This window comes from Mus musculus, chromosome 3 (genome assembly GCF_000001635.26).
Source record: "Mus musculus strain C57BL/6J chromosome 3, GRCm38.p6 C57BL/6J".
NCBI classification, from domain to species: Eukaryota; Metazoa; Chordata; class Mammalia; order Rodentia; family Muridae; genus Mus; species Mus musculus.
Window position 1 is genome coordinate 123,580,691 of NC_000069.6, and position 12,254 is coordinate 123,592,944.

Sequence of the window (12,254 nt, forward strand, 5' to 3'; positions counted from 1 at the left end):
TTAGCTCCTTGGGTACTTTCTCTAGCTCCTCCATTGGGAGCCCTGTGATCCATCCATTAGCTGACTGTGAGCATCCACTTCTGTGTTTGCTAGGCCCCGGCATAATTCCATTTTTTAAGTTGTACTAGCAAAATATCCCACGGGCATCCTGGTAACGGAGATGCTATTAAGTCTCTTCTTCAGCTTTTAGGTAGTTAGGTAAGCCAAAGACCACATCTGGAATCACCTTTTCTCAGGGGCATCGATTTAGAAGTCAGCTTATAAATCTTGTGCTGGATATTTACGATTTATAAAACTAAGTCGAAAGAAATACTACATCCATTGAGAACCAGAAGGAGGCAGTTAGAGACATGCTCTTTACTTGAAATACTTGTAAGTTACCTTCCTCTCATGGTAGAGTACAGGACACTGATTACCAATCTACCAACCTAGCATTGCCCCACTGTCTTAGTTTGGAGTTTATTGCTGTGAAGAGACACCGTGTCCAAGGCAACTGTTATAAAGGAAAACATTTAATTGAGTCTGGCTTATAGGTTCAGAGGTCCAGTCTGTTACCATGATGGAGGGATACATGGCAGCTTGAAGCAAACGTAATGCTTGAGCTTTACATCTTGAACCACAGGCAGCAATGAGGAGACCAGATTCCACACTGGGCAAACTTGAGCATAGGAGACCTCAAAACCCACCTCCACAGTGACACACCTCCCCCTAATAGGACCAAGGGCACACCTCCTAATTGTACCATCCCCCATGGGCCAAACATTTAAATACATGAGTCTATGGGGGCCAAACCTATTCAAACCACCACGCTGGGGCTGTGTGTTTGGCATGAAAGAGTTCCGAGCTGCCATATAACTCTGCTTTCGCAGTTCCTTGGGTTCTTCTGATGTATTTTTCTTTTGTCAGCTTTCATTTCCCATGATTGTTTCATTCTTTCCCTCATGTCCAAATTCTTTTCTGAAATGTATCCCTTACAACGAGTAGCCAGGCTGGGACATGTGTGTGAATTCTGTTTAAAAAAAGTTGAAGGTCACAAGTGTGGACCATGGTTGTTCTGTCATCAGAGCTCAGTGACAGGAGTAATGCAGATTTTTTTTTTTCTATTTGTTTCCCTATCATGAAGTATAGACAATCTTTTGAAACTCCAGTTTTAAGCTTCCACATTTGTAAAATATCTCACAAGGTCAGATAAGGCATATATGTGCATATATATATATATATGTATATATATATATATATATATTAATAATACCTGATTCCTCTTTCAAGGTCTGATCCTTGATGACCTCTCTGTTCAGGGCTGCAGTCGGCTCAGCCTTTCGAGGGAGGAAGTAGGCTACAAACAGGTAAGCCATCATTACTAGTGTTTACTTCTTCTCCCGCAAACTTTGAGACGATATTAGTGCTTTAAAGTTTGAAGAAAAGGATCTTTTAAACTCTCAGAAAGTGCTGCAATTATTTCATCTAAAAATATCTGTGTATTTTAGTAATTCATAATTTGACAGTTAAGATATTTCACAGCATGTTATTACCAATAGCGTCCATAATCATGTTTTTAAATAGGCACTATTTAAAAGCTTTTTCTTTCAGTTGGACATTGACCTTGTTTCTATTTCTCTTTCATCACAACTTGTTTTTGTTTGTTTGTTTGTTTTGCTTTGTTTTTTGGTACTCCCAGCATGGCAGAACACTAAGAGAGAAACCTCAAGGTAATGATGATAGGCTGTTTAGCTAGGCCTCTCCATACTTGTCTTTTACTTCATGTGAACATCTGGACCCTTTTCTGAGGCTAAAGAGTCTTCTCTGGAGTGTGTCCCCACCGCTGATGCAGTGAGTGTTATGATGTCCTGGTAATACTTTTGAAACCTTGATTTCTAGCACCTAGTATTGCTGATGCCAAGAAGTACTTACTGACAGGAGTCTGATAAAGCGACCCCCTGTGAGACTCTGCCAAAGCCTGACCAATACAGAGGTGGATGCTTACAGCCAACCATTGCACTGAGCTGGGACCCCAACTGAGGAGTTAGGGGAAGGACTGAAGGAGTTGAAGGGGATTGCAACCCCATAGGAAGAACAACAATATCAACCAACCAGACCCCCACAAAGCTCCCAGGGATTAAACCACCAACCAAAGAGTACACAGGGGATACCCATGGCTCCATTTGGATATGTAGCAGAGGATTGCCTTATCTGGCATCACTGGGAGGGGAGCCCCTTGGTCCTGTGGAGGCTTGATGACCCAGGATAGGGGGAACACTAGGCCACTGAGGCAGGAGCGGTAGGTGGGTGGGAGAGCACCCTCATAGAGGCAGGGGGGGAGAGAGGAGGGCATGGAGGTTTGAGGAAGGGAAACTGGGAAGGGGATAACATATGTAAATAAATAAAATAACCAATAAAAATTAATGAAAAAAAAAGTAAGCGTCTAGCTTCCCATCAGACAATGATGTAGTGGCAGAGAGGAAGCTGCGGCTGTGTATGCCGTCTTCCCCTTGCTGTCCCAGGTCTGCACTGTTCCTGAGCTATAGAACTGGCCTATGCCCTCCAGCAACAGGTTATGCCAACACCAGAACAGCCATGGTCCACACTTGTGACCTTCATTTCTTTTTAACAGAATTCACACATATGTCCTAGCCTGGTAACTCATTGTAAGGGATATATTTCAGAAAAAGCACGTGGACATGAAAGAACACAAGAGCGGTGGGAGACAAAAGCTGAATACAGGAAAACAAGGGTCACACACAGGCTTACAAAGACAAGGCCTGATAAACTAATCTTGAAAAGCACAAGGCCTAAACCCAGTCACCCAATATCTCCTGTCTGACTGGATTAGAGTCTCTGCAGAGCACTGTCACATGATCTCTAGAGAGATGCAGAGTTCTACAGAGAACCAAGACTGAATGAAAGGAGCAAATACCACAGCAAGTCCCAGCTGTGCCAGCCACTGGCTTTCAGTGCTTGTCACTGTGACTGAAACCAGGGGAAGCTTGCCAAGAAATACTCAGTTCACACCTTCCTTAGGAAGCACACACCTTCTATAACCAGTGCACACCTTCCTCAGCCAGTGCATACCTTCCTCAGCCAGTGCACACCTTCCTTAGCCCAGTGCACACCTTCCTCAGCCCAGTGCACACCTTCCTCAGCCAGTGCACACCTTCCTTAGCCCAGTGCACACCTTCCTCAGCCAGTGCACACCTTCCTTAGTCAGTGCATACCTTCCTCAGCCAGTGCATACCTTCCTTAGCCCAGTGCACACCTTCCTCAGCCAGTGTACACCTTCCTTAGCACAGTATACACCTTCTTTAGCCAGTGCACACCTTCCTCAGCCCAGTGCACACCTTCCTCAGTCAGTGCTTACCTTCCTTAGCCAGTGCACACCTTCCTTAGCACAGTATACACCTTCTTTAGCCAGTGCACACCTTCCTCAGCCCAGTGCACACCTTCCTCAGTCAGTGCTTACCTTCCTTAGCCAGTGCACACCTTCCTTAGCACAGTATAAACCTTCTTTAGCCAGTGCACACCTTCCTCAGCCCAGTGCACACCTTCCTCAGTCAGTGCTTACCTTCCTTGCCAGTTCACACCTTCCTTAGCCCAGTGCACACCTTCCTCAGCCAGTTCACACCTTCCTTCTCCCACTGCATGCTTTCCTTAGCCTAGTCATATAGAGAAAAAGGGTTCTCATACTATAATGACTTCTGTTTAAAAGCCAAGGTCTGAGGGATATTTTGTCATCCAGAGTTAAGAACTGGAAAATAAATGGCCAAATGTATTTTGGATTCAAAAGATTTAAAATTATATTAGGTTACACTATCTTATAGTTTCTTTCTAACTCTAAATCTCCTTTCAATGATTTATTTTTAAAAATCATTGTGTGTGTACTGTTGCCTGTGCAGCCAGAAGATAGTGGTATATCTCCTGGAGTTGGAGGTCAGGTGGTTATGAGCTGTCTAGTGTGGCTGCTGAGAACACAACACGGGGACTCTGAAGGAGCGGTAAGCTTTCCAAGTGACTGACCCATTGCTCTAGCCCCCTATAATATGCTTTTTAAAAATATGTGGTATTTTAATACCACCATTTATATTTTGTTACAACATGAGGATATTTGCTTTATAGGGTATATTGAGGTTTAGATTTATTAAATTTATTTCTTTATGAGTAGATTAATATTAAAAACATGCTGCCAAGAGTAAAAGTATCTTTAGCTATTTCTTCCTTAAAAATGTGGTCACAACAAATCATGTGGGCGCTGGACCCATTCTCCCTGTCACCTGCCTGCCAGTTTCCCTGCTCACCACCCTGCCTGGCACCCACCCGCACCCGTAGGGTCTGACCAGAACTGCCACCGAGATGAGACCTCTTTAACAGTCCATTTGCAAGCCAAAATATAGTGTCTCCAAGATTTCGCACCAACCACCATTCAAGTGACCCACATTCTGAAAGGTTGAGATAAGACCAAACATGGGGAGATCAGAAATCCACCAAGAACTACCACTGAGAACCTAACTCCATATGTCTAGGTCCGACCACAAAACACAAACATCAATAGTGAAGACATATGTCTCTTCCCCAACTCAGCATGCTTAGTGTAGTGATTTTTGAGAAAAACACCTTAAATAATGCACAGGAAAATGACTTCAAAATAGCAATTATAAGTCTGTTCACTGATCTCAAGCAGGACATGAACAATGCCCGATCGAGGAACACAAAAACAGAGAGTGGAATGAAACAATGACAACAATTCAAGAGAAGGAAATGGAATTTAATAAAGAGATAGACTCTCTGAAGAAAAGCCAAAATAAAATAAAACTCGAAAAACTCAGGACATCAAACAAAGAGAATGTCATATAGAAGTGAGAATGTCAGACCTCAAAAACAAAGTAGAGGAAGAGAATCACTCAGTCAAAGAAAATATTCAATATAAAAACTCTCAAGAAGAGAACATACAGAAAATCTGAAACACTAAAAAAATACCAAACTTGCAAATAGTAGGAATATAAAGAGAAGAAACCCAGGTCAGAGCGCATAGAAAATATTTTCAAGAAAATGATAGCAGAACTTTCCCAAATCTAAAGGCAGAGATGACTGCTAAGTTGCAAGAGGTATTCAGAACACTAGGTAACCAGGACCAGAAAAGAAACTCTCCACAACACATAATATCTACAACACATAATAACCAAACATAAAACGCACAGAGTAAAGGAAGGGCTATTAAGAGCAGCAAGAGAGAAAAACACAGCAAGAAATAAAAACAAAACAAAACAAAACAAAACAAAACAAAACAGGCCTATCAGACTCAATACCTGTTTTTTTTTTTTTTTTTTTTTTTTTTTTTTTTTTTTTGAGTGGGGTTTTTAAAAGGCTGAAGGGTCTGGACAGACATTCTACAAGTCCTAAGTGACCACAGCTGGCAGCCCAAACTTCCAAACCCAACAATTGTAATTGAAGGAGAAAGAAAACCTTTCCATGGTAAAAACAGATTTAAGGAATTTATTTTCCATAAACAGAAGAATATTAGAAGAAATACTTTGCCTGAAAAGAATATGAAAACATACCCCAAGCAATACACAATTCAAGAATAGCTAACCACCAAGGAAGAAACACGACTCCAGCAAAATAACGGGAATAAACACTATTCAATAACAACTCTCAGTTTTAACAGTTTCAGTTCCCTGACAAAAAGGGCGGAGACTCACAGGCTGGATTAGAAAACACAATACATCTTTTGCCTCCTCAAACCACAGTTTACCACCAAGGAAAGCCCTGCTATGGGATGGAAGAAGATGCTGCCAACAAACAAGACAAAGAGAAGGTACAGAAATTCTAGTGTCTGATAACACAGTTTAAAAAAATCGTTCACTTATTTTCATTTTTTGTACATTGATGTTTGGCTTGCATGTGTGAGAGGGTTGGATATACAGGAACAGGGGCTAACAGTTGTGAGTTACTATGTGGTCAATTGAACCTGGGTCCTTTAGAAGACCGGCCAGTGCTCTTAACCGCTGAGCCAACTCTACAACCCTTAAAATAGTTTTCCAACCAAAACTAATCAGAAGAGATAGGGAAGAACATTTCATACTCACCAAAGAAAAAATTCACAGAGAGGATATTGTAATTGTAAACATTGCTGTGCCAAATGCAAGGACACCCAACTTTGTTAGACAAATATTGTTAGGTACAAAAATCATAGAACTGATCCCAATGCAGTGACAGTGAGAAGCTTTACCAGTCACATATCTGACAGGGGATTAATTCCTAGAATATACAGAGAACTGAAAAACCTGAGAAGAAACAACCCAATTAAAAACTGGACCATATATCCAAACAGTTCTCAAAAGATGAAATATAAATGGCTTTCATTTTTTTCAAAAACCAATTTTTATTAGATATTTTCTTCATTTACATTTCAAATGCTATCCTGAAAGTCCCCTATACCTTCCCCCTGCCCTGCTCTCCAACCCACCCACTCCTGCTTCCTGGCCCTGGCATTCCCCTGTACTGGGGCATATAATCTTCGAAAGTCCAAGGGCCTCTCCTCCCAGTGATGCCTGACTAGGGCATCTTCTGCTACATATGCAGCTAGAGACATGAGCTCAGGGCATACTGGTTAGTTCATATTGTTGTTCCACCTATAGGGTTGCAGACCTCTTCAGCTCTTGGGTACTTTCTCTAGCTCCTCCATTGGGGGCCCTGTGTTCCATCTTATAGATGACTGTGAGCATCCACTTCTGTATTTGCCAGGCACTGGCATAACCTCACAAGCTTTGATTTTTAAAGTTTCTTTGTTGCTGTTTTTAGACAAGGTCCCCCTATTAGTTTCAGGTGTTTGGGAACTCATTACATAGACTAGGCTGATCTTGAATTCAGACTGGGATAAAAAAAATCTCAAAATAGTTTTAACATGTATTTTCTTGATAGCTATATTCCTCAAACAATTAAAACAAAAATCTAACTGGGTGTGGTGACTTAAATCTTGAATCCCAGCACTTGAGTGGCAGAATGCCCAAGATCAAAGATCAAAGAAACAAAGGACACCTGATGTGTAGAAAGGGAACACTTATTCCTTGCGGGAGGAAGTGTGAATTGGCACAGCCACCATGGGAATCTTTGTGGATCCAGAGGTTCCTCAAAGAAACATCCAGCTGTACTGCTCTTGGACACACACACACACACACACACACACACACACACACACACACACACATACATACACACACACACACACACACACACACTGTACTGCTTGCTCTTGGACATCTCTCTCTCTCTCTCTCTCTCTCTCTCTCTCTCTCTCTCTCTCCCCAAAGGAGTTTATTATTGTCGTCCATGTCTGTCAGTAAACCTAAAGTGAGTGTCCTGTAAACAATACTGACATTTTGCATTTTGTCTCTAGTTACTCTATGTCTTTTGATTGAGAATTTTATCATTTGCATTTAACAATTGCTTACTGCCAATAGGAACCACTGCCACCATTACATGTTTTAACCTGTCCTTGTAGCTAATTTGACCCTTTGTCTTTCTTCACTGGTTTCCTTTGGATTTCTAATTTTTATTGTGATATACTTTGATTTATTCTCATTTTCTATTTTTGTACCTTATGTAAGTGTTTCTCTTGATGCCCAAGGCATAAAGACCTAATTATCAGCAAGCGTAAGCTGACATTTTCATCTCATAATAATTTTACCTTCAACTTCAGTAAAACAGACTCTTTGCCCATTCTTTCCACCATTGCTATCACAGAACTCCATTGCCCCTCCCACTTGTGCCCCTAAAAGTCTCTATGGAGAAATATGCTGGTGGCCTTTGGAAGGCTCTCTTTAATGTGGGCGATTGGTATTCTTCTGCAACATTCAAAACCCTTCTTCATTTCTGTCGTTTTGAGTCAAATGCATGCTGCTATGAAAGTCTTCAGTTCTTCTTGTGTCTCAGTGTCCGTTCTTGTCTCATATTGGGAGGTCTCTACTCGCTTTTTCTTCTAGTAAGTTTTCCATCCTCCTCCTTTCCATTATTCATTAGCTACTTCATTGATGTCGTGCCCCAAGGCAGTCTTTACTTATTCATCACTTTTCTTTTTTCCAACTGGCTACAGTACTCCACTTTGGTTATGGTATTGTTTTCTGAGGTTTCAATTATTTGAAGCAGTAGTGCTCTGCAAATATTAACTGGATAATTTCAAAATAAACAAGCTATAAGCTTTAAACTATAGCCTAAGTACTGGCTATACTTAAAGGATGGCTTCTCCTGGTCTGTCTTGTTTGCATGTCTTCATTGGGGCAACCATCTGTGTTATCCATTCATCTGTCACATGAGTAGCTGGTAACCTGTCACAGCCTTCCTTGTGTTTTAAGAGCTGTGTTCAGAAACCTTTATTTTACCTAATAATGGACTCAAAGCACCAGATAATGATGACTGCAATCTTGTTATGGAAGAGGTCATAAGACACTTCCTTTAAGGGAAAAGGGAATGTTCTCAAGTAAGAAGGATAAAAATCATGTGTTAAAATTTAAGACATAAAATTTCCAATTTTATATCTATGAGATTCTGAGGAAGAAAAAAAGAAGTTCCTGCTATTTTTTAAGGAATTTTTATTAGATATTTTCTTCATTGACATTTCAAGTGCTATCTCCAAAGACCCCTATATTCTCCCCCCACCATCCTGCTCCCCAACCCACCCATTCCCGCTTCCTGGCCCTGGCATTCCCCTGTACCGGGGCATATGATCTTCACAAGACCAAGGGCCTCTCCTCCCATTGATGGCCAACTAGGCCATCCTCTGCTACATATGCAGCTAGAGACACAGCTCGGGAGTGGGGGGCTGGAGGGAGGGTACTGGTTAGTTAGTTCATGCTATTTTTGATGTTGTACTTTAAATTAAAAAAACATTTACAAATTCTGTGCAGAATTAATTATTAATAAAGAAGGCAAAGGCATTGGGTGTGTGTATTTTGAATAGGAAATGCATGGTATTTACAAGTAACGTGCACAGCCATGGGTTTCAGGCCTACAAAGGAGTTTTGGGGTGTGTGTCTATGGATAAGGGGTACTTTTCAGATAGCATAAGCAACAGCTACCTAGCTCTTCTATCTGCTTGATCATGTTGGCTATTAAAATCCTGTAGTGAGTTATTCAGCTTAGCTTTGGCTTTCTTTTGCTCCAATCTTTTTATTTGATTCTTTTATAAATACTTGTCAACCTTTTGAAACTTTGATACTGTATAAAGCTGTTTACCCTTGAGGGCTAGATATCTCTGTGATGGTTATTAGATATTTTCTGCAGCTAATTCGTCTGCAGACATTTTTAGGGTGAGTTCTGGAAATGTACTCTGATCTTTTCATTTATGGAATTTGATCTTTTCATTTGGCCCTGCTCTGTTGTTTCTTCAAGCACATGATTGCTGTGTGTTAAGATGAACTTTTTGTTGTTGTTGTTTTGGGTTTGGTAAAAACAGCTCCTTGTATCTTGAACATCAGTTGGGCTAGATATTTGTAAGACCCCACAAATGTATGTACATCTCTCTCTCCATCCTCTTTTAGTTTGCTTTGTTTTAAGTGTATGCATTTGTGAAGGCGCATGTTTGTAGAGGCCAGAGATTTGTAACTGGTGTCTTTCTCAATCACTCTCCATGTTGGCTGTTTACACACAGGTTTCTGCTGGTCCAGCATTTCCTGCCCCTAGAGTAGAGCCAGCAGGACATGGGTCTCCTTGAATTCTGATGGCTGCTGTAGGTGTAAAACTTGTTTGCACAATAATGTACATTCTTTACTTTATGTTCCTCCTTTGGGGAAATGTTCTTCCCTTTGGGAAAATATTCCATGACTATAAGAAGCAAGATGGTGCCAAGCAAGAATGTGTCTGGTTATTCTCAGTAATATGGTGAAGCTGTGACCTTCGGGGTAGCCCTTAAGGCTGTGGGAAAGAACTCTCAAAACCTGAGTTCAACACAAGTTCAAAAATACATAAGTCAGTAGAAGAAGTGTTCTTTACAGGATTTCTCAGCTATGCAGAATATAAGGACTCCGTATGAATTGTATGAGGGACTTTACAAACCTGAAAGAACAGAGGCAGCTGCACTAACGAGTCAGCTTAGTCAAAACGATATTAAGGAAGGAACACGGTCAATAGAGAAAAAACCAGGATCATGAAAAAAAAAATAAAATAAAAAACCAAGGCCCAGATAGATGGCTATAAAGTATTAGTGGTAAGATGGTGGCCTTCTACACAGAAGCCATCAACAACTAAATTTGATCCAGATATTCTACTCCCTAAAGGAGTTAGTTAGATGTGCAATCCAAATAGAGGCTGGGGACGGACAAAAACTCTGGTACCTGGATGCCATTGACTTCTGGTGAGTCTGGTTACCAAAGTCTGGGAATCTTTGTTTCTAATTATTTCCTTACATCAGATTCATGTGCCCCAAGTCTCCTTTCACTTCCTTTCCAACCGTTCCCCGCAGCGCTGCTTGGGTCATTCATTTTCCCTGACAGCACATAAAAGCTTATAATTCCAGTAAAAGGATACAACAGAAAATTATTTTAAAAGTTGAAAATTTCTGTTCAGCTTCTTATCCTTTAATTTTACTAAGTCACAGCCTGAATACCGCACTGAGAGTCACTTGAACCGTTTTTTCTATCACGTATGGAGAGAACGTGTCATTCTGAGCAGGTGACCTCCTCACTGCTTTCCTGTCACACGTTCTCATTTATTATTTTCAGCAAGGAAAATATTGCATATTTCAAAATCAAAGACAAGTTCCTGAAACACTCCCCCGTCGACCCCGCCTCCTCGTCGACCCCGCCTCCTCGTCGACCCCGCCTCCCCGTCGACCCTGCCCCCTCAGTGCCTGTAGGTGGCGCTGCAGCTTTTCTTTGACGCACCTTCCTTATTTTCTTTCATCCAACCCGATAAGCATTTATGGAATTTATATGCACTTTTAAAAATACATTGTGGAAATCAGGGTACAACGAGAACTCTTTTTAATCTCTCTATTTCTCTTCCTGTGTGTCTGTGTGTCTGTGTATGTGCAGAATTGAAGATAATCTTTATTTTTTTAAGTGCAGAGTACTGTTTGCGTAGCTGAAACAAAGATGATTTAACTAGTCGCTAGCAGGATTATTCAAGCTGTTTCCATAACTTTGATAATTATTATATATCCCAGTTATGTGAAAAGTAGATATTATAGTATCTTTCTGTAAAGTAGGACTTTCAAAAACAAAACTGCTCCATCAAAGGCTTTGTGTATAGTGTTTGCTATGTCTGTACTTTTACCATGTGCCATAGCCACTGCGATGCACGCAGGCCAGCTTGCTAAGTCTTGCTAACAGAACTGTTTGCTATCACTCTTTTAATCTCTAGAGAGCAGAAATAGTATTTTATAATAATTTAATTTTATGTTTTTTTGAGTGGAATTTAGCATCTTTTCATAAATTTAAAGGTGTTCCCCCAAGATATCCTTAGATGTTTTGTTGGGAGAGAATGAAAAAAATCAATGATGCATACCTTCTTGAGTTCATTCAAATTCTATGGCTCTGTCTCTAAGATATCTTTTAACTTAAAACAGTATGTTTCCTGGCAGGAGAAGATAATGAATTATCATTCACTAGGAGCCTAACACGTGCCAAAAGTTTTATGAAGTTTTTCTGAATATAAAACAGAATGAAGCATTATCTTTTAAATCAAGAGGCTCACAAACTCTGAGGAGATAAAGAAAATCAGCCACAGCACGATGGGAAAACTGTGTTTATGCCATGCTATCGTAAAATCCTAGAGGAGAAATGGAAACAGAGCAAAAGTGTGAGGGAGTGCCATAGAAAGGTGAACCATGAGATCAGATTTCCACAAAAGCATTCAGAATCATTAATTTATGAAATCACAAAACAGCAAATTGGGTTCAGATACAAAAATGAGATGGCACCTAATGTGATTTTTATTTCCCCCTCCGAGAGAAAGACGTTTCTGTTTGTAGAAGGGTATGGGACACTCTCAAGGATTAACTAAGGAATACTCACATTCATTTCTTTGATCAATTGAACACTTGTGTTTGTTTTGTAGGTAAGGTTTCCAGAGAGGGAGCTGTGGGTTTTGGTATCATAGATCACACCTACCAGCCAGCTCTGGATTATGTAGAAATGCTATCAGCAAACCCAGTAGCAACCTGTCCTGTAAATCGCAGTAGTCCATATCACCACTCAGCGACTCTTGGGTGATGCACAGGACCATTTTTGTCCTCTCTAAGACTCCTAATGTACTCAGGCTAAGCAAAA

The 12,254-nt window shown here is 40.7% G+C and overlaps 1 protein-coding gene across 10 annotated transcripts in view; it reads right to left on the bottom strand.

Annotated features, from left to right (window-relative positions):
- Ndst3 (N-deacetylase/N-sulfotransferase (heparan glucosaminyl) 3) overlaps positions 1 to 12,254 on the bottom strand; it is a 165,009-nt gene that overhangs the window by 54,525 nt on the left and 98,230 nt on the right. The window contains exon 7 of one of the 10 annotated variants that reach the window (XM_030252923.1): positions 1,264 to 1,336. The exons of 8 other annotated variants lie outside the window; for them this stretch is intronic. In XM_030252923.1, the coding sequence (XP_030108783.1) occupies positions 1,295 to 1,336 (42 nt within the window). In that variant the 3' untranslated portion in view covers positions 1,264 to 1,294. Of the gene's footprint in view, positions 1 to 1,263; positions 1,337 to 1,384; positions 1,406 to 12,254 lie in introns of those variants that run through there. One more of the 10 variants, XM_006502374.3, reaches the window with a different exon arrangement.